This window comes from Hippopotamus amphibius, chromosome 2, assembly GCF_030028045.1.
Source record: "Hippopotamus amphibius kiboko isolate mHipAmp2 chromosome 2, mHipAmp2.hap2, whole genome shotgun sequence".
Taxonomy (NCBI): Eukaryota; Metazoa; Chordata; class Mammalia; order Artiodactyla; family Hippopotamidae; genus Hippopotamus; species Hippopotamus amphibius.
Window position 1 is genome coordinate 175,722,993 of NC_080187.1, and position 10,574 is coordinate 175,733,566.

At 37.1% G+C, this 10,574-nt stretch overlaps 1 protein-coding gene across 1 annotated transcript; it reads right to left on the minus strand.

Annotated features, from left to right (window-relative positions):
- Nucleotides 1-377: 377 nt before the first annotated feature.
- Nucleotides 378-10,002, minus strand: LOC130844659 (olfactory receptor 11H6-like). The gene is made up of 2 exons (XM_057720776.1): nucleotides 9,987-10,002; nucleotides 378-1,315 (listed from the first exon to the last, which is right to left on the minus strand). The coding sequence occupies exon 2, from the start codon at nucleotides 1,158-1,160 to the stop codon at nucleotides 378-380; it is 783 nt and encodes a 260-aa protein (XP_057576759.1). The 5' UTR covers nucleotides 1,161-1,315; nucleotides 9,987-10,002.
- Nucleotides 10,003-10,574: the final 572 nt, after the last annotated feature.

Sequence of the window (10,574 nt, forward strand, 5' to 3'; positions counted from 1 at the left end):
GGAGATAGTGGTGGGGACCCTAGACATCTAAGCACTATGGAACTGGGGGTCGGAGATCAATTTACTTAAATGTGCAAAGACAAAAAATGAGCAGTTGACATCGGGGCTATATACGGTTTTTTCTTGAAAAATGCCTGAGAATGTCTGGCATTTTCCTGTTTCCATAAAATGCACACAGGAACATTAACACAATGAAGCCTAGTACAAATGCAAATTTATGCAAATTCTGGTAAGGTCTTATTTGTTATTTGTTTCATTGAAATGCAATGCTAAAATATTCCAGGGCATTTAGGAAACACCTTTGTCTCTCAAATTTACTTAAAACCATTAACCTCTTATAATTTTATATCCTTATATGTCCTACATATATATGGATTCTAGTTCTTGAGAGGCTGTCTTTGACCAAATATCACGCTCCAAAACAGTTTTCTCAGGGCCTCCTTCATCTCCTTATTCCGGAGGCTGTAGATCAAGGGATTGAAAAGCGGAGTCATCACAGAATACAATAAAGTCACAATTTTCTGAATCCCTGCTGAATTGCTGGCTGTTGGGCTCACATACATCACCATGATGGAGCCATAGAACAGGGACACCACAGCCAGATGGGATCCACATGTAGAGAAAGCCTTATGCCGGCCTTCTGCTGAGGGGACCCTGAGCACAGCTCTGATCACCAGGGTGTAGGAGCTGGTAATGAACAGGAAAGTGGAGAAAATTAGGCCTGAGTTAAAGATGGCACAGGTGATCTCAGTGGCAGGAGCTGGCACACAGGACAGCTTCATAAGGGGTCCTGGGTCACATAAAAAGTGATCAATAGTATTGGGGCCACAGAAAGGAAGCTGGGAGATGAGATAAACTGGGAGGAGAAAACAGGAGAAGCCACACACCCAGCAGCAGGCTCCCATTCTGATGCAGCGCTGCCCTGTCATGACAGTGGGGTAGTGAAGGGGCCTGCAGATGGCAAGGTACCTATCCAAGGCCATGGCAGACAAGAAGAAGGTCTCAGTAGTGCCCATAGAGAAGAAGAAGTAGAACTGGAGGAAGCAGCCAGAGAAGGAGATGGTCTTGGTCTCAGACAGAAAGTTGACTAGCATACTGGGGACTGTAGAAGTGACATACCACATCTCCAGGAAGGAGAAATTGGCCAGCAGGATGTACATGGGGGTATGGAGATGGTGGTCCCAGCACACTGCACAGATAATGCACAGGTTTCCAATCAGTGTCAACACATAGATCACAGAGAAGAGTGAGAAGAGGAAGATCTGAACCTCCCAGGTACAAGGGAATCCAAGGAGAATGAATTCACTCACAGGATCAGAGTGATTATTCCCTTCTGGGTTTTTCATTTTTTCTCCAGAGAACTGCAATAACAAGACATTACCATGTTACAAATGACTTTATGGAAGTTTTCTCTTTAAGATATTCTCTGAACTTCTTTATAATTCAATGAGCAGCATAATTTTAGATTACTTAAAGGTTCCCTGCATCTTTGCCCCAGTGTGATCATGGGAGGAAGCAAGGAACCTGGAGGTGTGGGTGCTTATGACAGACTTATCATCATGGTTACCATGCCCATCACGGTCCATTAAACACCTGCCTTTGTGTAGTGTCCTCAGCACCAGGTAAACCAAGGTAGATGCTCCTTACCATTCAGAGGCTTTTAACTTTGATCAGAAACATCTGCCTGGGACAAACCTTGTAAGAACACTTGGAGTTTTAAATAATTATAATAGTTCATGATCTTGTAAATAGAAGAAAACACTGCAAGAATGTATAGCCACAAAGTAAGAGTTTATTACTATAATCTTTAATAATACCACATACATAGTTTTAAATGGTATTTCTGTTTATGTACAATTCGGATTTTGGAAAAAAGAAAAGGAAAATGACTTTTTCCCCATGATTGCTTACAATAGGGCCAATTGTGGCATTTGCGTTCCCTCTTATTTTTAAAAATCTCCATGAAAAACATTCCACACTTTCCATTCTTAATTTCTCTCCGTGTTTAGTGACATATGCACAGTTCTCAAAATACTCTTTATTTTTAACTTGGTCCTCTCTGTGATAAAAAAATTTTGTGGAAGAAGAGTAAGCTTCATGTATTGTCACATTGAATACACATCTAAAAATGAAATTGATGTGCATGAATAAGGTTCAGACTACAAAATAACATGATTTTCTTTTAACTGAAAATTTATCCTAAGTGGGGGACACAAGCTTCAGTCCTCAGTTGAAATTTATCACTTGCTGGGAAAGTACCTCATGATGGTACTCTCTATATATATGTTTTGCCATATAGAGCAGAAATAACTACAGCGGTATATATCATTAAAGCACTTTGAGTTTTGAATTACATTAATTGAAGATCTGTGCAATCTATTCATTCTCCTTACTCTCTCTATACATTATTAGAGACTCCTATGTTAGAGTTTCTCCTGGTTGCCTTGACCTATAAATGTATTTTCAGGACCTAGTCCTTGATATTTTTCCTTTTCTGATTATTCTCTCTCTGTAAGTGACCTGTGAGCTAGCCACTTGATATAAAAACCACCCACATAAGATGAAGCCACATTTTCTCACCCTAGTTGTGAAGTCTCTGCAACCTAGATTTATCTACCTAATTTTTTTACTCAACATCTCCATTTGCTATTAAAAGGAACTAAAACACAAGGAGCCCATGACAAACTCTTGGTCCTTCTCACCCCAATCTGGTTGGTCCTTACTTCTTTGCCATGTCACCCAACGTCACCTCCATTTACTCAGTTGCTCAGGTCACAAACTTTGGCTACATCTTTACCACCTTTCTCAATACTCCACATCCAAACCATCAACAAACCTCCAGGGCTGTTTTTTTTTTTTTTTTTTTTTAAAGCTGATCATGTCAATTTCTTGCTCTCACTCTTTTTTTTTTGCATTTTTAAAAAAATTTTATTTATTTATTTATTATTTTTGGGGGGTACACCAAGTTCAATCGCTCTCACTCTTTTAAACACACTTGCAATAAAGTCCAAATTCCTTTCCACAGTCTATAAGGCCAAGGAGACCTTCCTCCCTGCTCTCATTTCCTCCTGCCCTTCCCTCCACTGACTCCACTCCAGCCCCGCCGGTATTTGATGCCTAGTGTGGCTGGTATCAAGGCCTATGATGTTCTTCACTCCCTCTTGCCAATATTCACATACCTTAATTTGTTATATCATTCAGGTTCAGGTAAAAATCAGAGACTCAGAGAGGTGTTTCTTTTGTGTGTGTGTGTCCAGTGTATTTCTTTTTTTTAAGAATTTTTATTGAGATATAATTGACATACAATAAACTGCATATATTTAAAGTGTACCATTTGATATTTTTTTCTTATTAGTAATGTATATATGGCAATCCCAATCTCCCAATTCACCCCACCCCAATGCCCCCCTCCCCCCACCGTGTCCATATGTTTGTTCTCTACATCTGTGTCTCTATTTCTGCCTTGCAAACCAGTTGCTCTGTACCATTTTTCTATATTCCATATATGTGTGTTAATATACGATATTTGTTTTTCTCTTTTGGACTGACTTCACTCTGTATGATAGTCTCTAGGTCCAGCCATGTCTCTACAAATGTCCCAATTTCGTTCCTTCTTACAGCTGAGTGATAAGGAAGGCCTTTCTTCATTTAACTCATGTTGACTACTCTGTTTCCCAGCTCTGCTTTGGTTTTTACAAATCACACATCACTATCTGGCGTTGTATTATATGCTTAGTATGCTTTTATGTCTCAGCCACCTGAATGTAAGAGGACATTATTTTGCTCACTGATATATTCCCAGAATCTAGGACAGTGTTCAAGACATGTTAGCAATGCTCATTAAATATTTGTCGTCTCAATCAGTGAGCATGCCCTAATAGTAACCAATCAGGAAAACCATTCCTCTAGGCAGGGGAAAAAGTTTTAGAAACTGTAAAGACTGGAATCTCCAGTTTGTTAAAAACAGAAGCAAGGCAACAACACTTGTATGAGGAAGACAGCCTCCTAACAAAAATGTGGCTGCTCAAGTTACTTTAATAGAAAAATATTCTTTTCTTACTGCTTGATATTTTCTTCTGCCCCATATTCAGGATCAGGAAATCTGGTATATGTGACTTGAATAAGGAATAAGATATAAAGTTGTCATTCCACAATTTATTCCTGGCCCATGTGGTTTAGCTAACATCTTAATTTAAGTAAAATATTGTTATTTTATTTAAACGTGTTTACTTATATTTTTATAAATGAAACACAAATAACCTAACATTTAATCAGACCAGTTCTAATACTAGAGGCAATGTTATATATTTGAGAATCTACCCAGTTTCCATTATGAGGAAGCTATTCTAATTTACAGTTTCATATGGAGAAACTACAACACAGGGTTAGAGGAACGTGAAAAAGAGAATACCAACAAATCTGAGCTGTGTCTTACCTGAAATTTTTGTGTGAGAATTACAGAATCTCGCAGAGGGCAGGGTCCAAATTTAGGTTTCTCTCTCCTGGATTATGCAGTCAGCCTCAGTCTCCTTGTTCTCTCATTTCAGCAGAAGAAAATGTGCAGCAAAGTCAAACAGTAGAGCTGTCATTCAAGTATCTTAGATGGCTTTTAAAAGGGGGAGAGTGTTGGAAGGTAAAATTATCAAGTACAGCAATTATTTGAAGCCCACACAATAAACATATTGCTTAAACAACTTGAAAAGATGGTTACATGCAGTTGTAAAGGACACTATGGCCTTTCTTGGTTTGGGAAGAACCAATTACATCCCTGCCTCTAAAGGAGAGTATGTAGCAAACACATTCTGAGATGTGGCTTTTCTGTCCTGGGCAGCCCATCTTGGAGGGGAGGTTATTTAGAGCACTCTGTGTGTGTCTTCAGGTTGTACCCATGAGCTCCTGTTCCCTGCACACTTTTTAACAAATTTGCCAAGATTGTGTCTGACCCTCCTGGATTACCCACCTTCTCCCAGTGGCCTCATCTACGGATAACAATGAGAACGTTTTGGCTCAGAAAGTATTTTTTTAAGTGAGGTCTAAATTGGTCCAACCTCTAGAGGAAAAGAGAAAAATGATGAGGCCTGGGTCTAAGGTGAAGAATAATTTGGCCTTAAACCTTGGATCGGAATACTAAATACAACCAACAGCATCTGTATTTTTACAGTAATGTAGCTATGTTTTCCCACAGTAGAGATAATACTGGTTTAGGAAAGAAAGTGTAAGAACAAAGGGTTCTATGAAGCCAAAGGATATACAGACACGTTAGTTGTCGCAAAGAATTTTAAAAACACATCAAAGGTTTTATCTATCTGTTCCCTTCTTTCCACAGTTCTACACCTGTACCAGCCCCATGTATGCGGTGGTAATGTTGAGATTTTTAGATCTGTAACAACCGTTCCATTCATTCTTGAGTATAAACTGTTGCTCCACTTGTTCTGTGAATTTGTCCTTTCAATCTCTCTTCAGCCAGAGAAAGGTAAACATTTAAATCAAAATAAAAACTCTGTGGTCTGTAATTATGGCAAAATAATTTGTAATAATCCTTTTTTCCTCAACAAAGACTGACTTTACAACTATTCTTTGAGTGATGAAATTCAAATGAACTAGGGAACTAGGGAGTGTGTAATGACAATTGTGATGCAAATGTGCAAAGTCAACAAATTTTCTTAAACATTATCTTGTATTTTCCTAGTCATAGGAGTCATTAGAAAAGAGATTTTTCAAGAAGGAAGAATCAATAATGTAAAGTGATATAAAGTGCAAAATATAAGTGATATAAACTTGAAGAAGAACTGGAAAATATCTCTGTGTTAATTGAGTAAGAGGTTATTGCTAACCTTTGAGATTTCAGTATCAGAATAGCACTAGTGAAAACCAGTGTATGAACTGTCCAAACGAATGAATGCACGATGTCACAGGGAGGCAAATTGTGTTTCACTATTTTTAAGAAAAATGCTACAAATAATTGGCAGGATTATTAGGGTTAAGGAATGTCTTCTAAGTTTAGATGTGACCTAAACAACATTCTACTCTGAGATTAAATAGCACATGAAAAAGAAAATACTGAAATTTCAAAAGAAAGTGAATAACCAAACTAATGCATGACATCAGGGTACAGGGAGAGAGGGTGGCGGATGGGCAGGATCATTTTGGAAAGGAGAAAGTCCACAGCTTTGGGATAGAAAATAAGGAAAGCAAAAAAAGGAAAGAAGGATTTTTAGTTTGTTAGTCTCATTATTTCCATCCAGTTTTCACTACTACATGATCAATTCCATAAATATTAAGGATGTACAATTTTCAAAAATACTTCAAAAGAACTATGTTTAGCATGGGCCTTTTTAAGCTGCAGTTCATGTTATAGTTGTTTCTAGCCTTGAATCTTTAAAAACTAATAAAAAATATAACTCAAAAATATAGATAAATCAGCCTTATGATTGCCACAACTAATAATGTGACTAGATATTTATTTATTTATTTTAACTTCTAAAAATTTTTTTACAATAAACTGCATATATTTAGAGTGTACAGTTTGGTATCCCAGTCTCCCAATTCGTTCCCCCCCCCCAACCCTCCCCGCTTTCCCCACTTGGTGTCCATATTTTGTTCTCTACATCTGTGTCTCTATTTCTGCCTTGCAAACCGGTGGATTTGTACCATTTTTCTATAGTCCACATATATGTGTTAATATACAATATTTGTTTTTCTCTTTCTGACTCACTTCACTCTGTATGACAGTCTCTAGGTCCATCCATGTCTCTAAAAATGTCCCAGTTTCATTGCTTTTTACAGTTGAGTAATATTCCATTGTATGTATGTACCACATCTTCTTTATCCATTCATCTGTTGATGGACATTTAGGTTGCTTCCATGTCCTGGCTATTGTAAATAGTGCTGCCATGAACATTGGAGTGCATGTGTCTTTTTGAATGATGGTGTTCTCTGGGTATATGCCCAGTAGTGGCATTGCTGGGTCATATGGTAGTTCTATTTTTAGTTTTTCAAGGAAACTCCATACTGTTTTCCATAGTGGCTGTATCAATTGACATTCCAACCAGCAATGCAAGAGTGTTCCTTTTTCTCCACACCCTCTCCAGCATTTACTGTTTGCTGATTTTCTGATGATGCCCATTCTAACCGGTGTGAGGTGATACCTCATTGTAGTTTTGATTTGCATTTCTCTAATAATTAGTGATGTTGAGCAGCTTTTCATGTGCCTCATGGCCATCCGTATGTCTTCTTTGGAGAAATGCCTATTTAGGTCTTCTGCCCATTTTTTGATTGGGTTGTTTATTTTTTTGATATTGAGCTGGATGAACTGTTTATATATTTTGGAGATTAATCCTTTGTCTGTTGATTCATTTGCAAATATTTTTTCCCATTCTGAGGGTTGTCTTTCATCTTGCTTATAGTTTCCTTTGCTGTGCAGAAGCTTTGACGTTTCATTAGGTCCCACTTATTTGTTTTTGTTTTTATTTCCATTATTCTATGGGGTGGATCAAAAAAGATCTTGCTGTGGTTTACATTGAAGAGTGTTCTTCCTATGTTTTCCTCTAGGAGTTTTATAGTCTCTAGCCTTACATTTAGGTCTTTTATCCATTTTGAGTTTATTTTTGTGTATGGTGTTAGGAAGTGTTCTAATTTCATTCTTTTACATGTAGCTGTCCAGTTTTCCCAGCACTACTTCTTGAAGACGCTGCCTTTTCACCATTGTATATCCTTGCCTCCTTTGTCATAGATTAGTTGACCATAGTTTATCTCTGGGCTTTCTATCCTGTTCCATTGATCTATATTTCTGTTTTTGTGCCAGTACCATACTGTCTTGGTTACTGTAGCCTTGTAGTATAGCATGAAGTCAGGAAGTCTGATTCCACCAACTCCATCTTTCCTCTTCAAGGTTGCTTTGGCTATTTGGGGTCTTTTGCGTTTCCATACAAATCGTAAAATTTATTGTTCTAGTTCTGTGAAAAATGCCATTGGTAATTTGATTGGGATTGCATTGAATCTGTAAATTGCTTTCAGTAATATAGTCATTTTCACAATGTTGATTCTTCCAATCCAAGAACATGGTATGTCCATCTATCTGTTTGTGTCATCTTTGATTTCCTTCATTAGTGTCTTATAGTTTTCTGAGTACAGGTCTTTTACCTCCTTGGTTAGGTTTATTCCTAGGTATTTTTAAGTTGCAATGGTGAATGGGATTGTTTCCTTAATGTCTCTTTCTGACCTTTCATTGTTGGTGTATAGAAATGCAAGGGATTTCTGTGTGTTAATTTTGTATCCTGCAACTTTACTAAATTCATTGATTAGCTCGAGTAGTTTTCTGGTGGCATCTTTAGGATTTTCTATATATACTATCGTGTCATCTGCAAACAGTGACAGTTTTACTTCTTCGTTTCCAATTTGGATTCCTTTTATTTCTTTTTCTTCTCTAATTGCTGTGACAAGGACTTCCAAAACTATGTTGAATAGTAGTGGAGAGAGTGGACATCCTTGTCTTGTTCCTGATCTTAGAGGGAATGCTTTCAGATTTTCACCATTGAGAATGATGTTTGCTGTGGGTTTGTCGTATATGGCCTTTATTATGTTGAGGTAGGTTCCCTCTATGCCCACCTTCTGGAGAGTTTTTATCATTAATGGGTGTTGAATTTTGTCAAAAGCTTTTTCTGCATCTATTGAAATGATCATGTGGTTTTTATCCTTCAGTTTGTTAATATGGTGTATCACATTGATTGATTTGCATATATTGAAGGATCCTTGCATTCCAGGGATAAACCCCACTTGATCATGGTGTGTGATCCTTTAAATGTGTTGTTGGATTCTGTTGGCTAGTATTTTGTTGAGGATTTTTGCATCTAAATTTGTCAGTGATATTGGTCTGTAGTTTTCTTTTTTTGTAGTATCTTTGTCTGGTTTTGGTATCCGGGTGATGGTGGCCTCATAAAATGAGTTTGGGAGTATTCCTTCCTCTGCAATTTTTTGGAAGAGTTTGAGAAGGATGGCTGTTAGCTCTTCTCTAAATGTTTGATAGAATTCACCTGTGAGGCCACCTGGTCCTGGACTTTTGTTTGTTGGGAGATTTTTAATCACAGTTTCAATTTCATTCCTTGTGATTGGTCTATTCACATTTTCTATGTCTTCCTGATTCAGTCTTGGAAGGTTATACTTTTCTAAGAATCTGTCCATTTCATCCAGGTTGCCATTTTATTGGCATATAGTTGCTTGTAGTAATCTCTTATGGTGCTTTTTATTTCTGCGGTGTCCGTTGTAACTTCTCCTGTTTCATTTCTAATTTTATTGAGTTGAGTCCTCTCCCTCTTTTTCTTGATGAGTCTTGCTAGAGGTTTATCAATTTTATTTATCTTCTCAAAGAATCAGCTTTTAGTTTTATTGATTTTTGCTATTGTTTTCTTTGTCTCTATTTCATTTATTTCTGCTCTGATCTTTAAGATTTCTCTCCATCTACTCACTTTGGGTTTTGTTTGCTTTTCTTTCTCTAGTTTCTTTAGGTGTAAGGTTGGATTGTTTATTTGGGATTTTTCTTGTTTCTTGAGGTAGGATTGTATTGCTATAAGCTTCCCTCTTAGAATTGCCTTTGCTGCATCCCATAGGTTTTTTATCATTTTATTTTCATTGTCATTGGTCTCTAGGTTTTTTTTGATTTCCTCTTTGATTTCTTCAGTGATCTGTTCTTATTTAGTAGCATATTGTTTAGCCTCCATGTGTTTGTGTTTTTTACACTTTTTTTCCTGTAATTGAGTTCTAATCTCATAGCATTGTGGTCAGAAAATATGCTTGATACAATTTCCATTTTCTTGAATTTACCAATGCTTGATTTATGACCCAAAATGTGATCCATCCTGGAGAATGTTCCATGTGCACTTGAGAAGAATGTGTAATCTGCTGTTTTTGGATGTAATGTCCTATAGATATCTATTAAATCCAGCTGATTTACTGTGTCATTTAAAGCTGTGTTTCCTTATTAATTTTCTGTGTGGATGATCTGTCCATTGGTGGAAGTGGGGTGTTAAAGTCCCCCACTATGATTGTGTTGCTGTTGATTTCCTCTTTTATAGTTGTTAGCATTTGCCTTATGTATTGAGGTGCTCCTATATTGGGTGCATATATATTTATAATTGTTATCTCTTCTTCTTGGATTGATCCCTCTATCTTTATATAGTGTCCTTTCTCGTCTCTTGTAACATTTTTTTATTTTAAAGTCTATTTTATCTGATATGAGTATGGCTACTCCAGCTTTCTTTTGATTTTCATTTGCATGGAATATCTTTTTCCATCCCCTCACTTTCAGTCTGTATGTGTCCCTAGGTCTGAAGTGGGTCTCTTGTAGACAGCATATATATGGGTCTTGTTTTTGTATCCATTTAGCCTGTCTGTGTCTTTTGCTTGGTGCATTTAGTCCATTTACATTCAAGGTGATTATTGATATGTATGTTCCTATTGCCATTTCCTTAATTGTTTTGTTTTTGTTTCTGTAGGTCCTTTTCTTCTCTTATATTTCCCGCTTAGAGAAGTTCCTTTAGCATTTGTTGTAGGGCTGGTTTGGTGGTGCTGGATTCTCT

Bases quoted from the DNA above. Each gene is read 5' to 3' on its own strand.
- LOC130844659 (XM_057720776.1), bottom strand. From the start codon at position 1,160: ATGTACATCCTGCTGGCCAATTTCTCCTTCCTGGAGATGTGGTATGTC.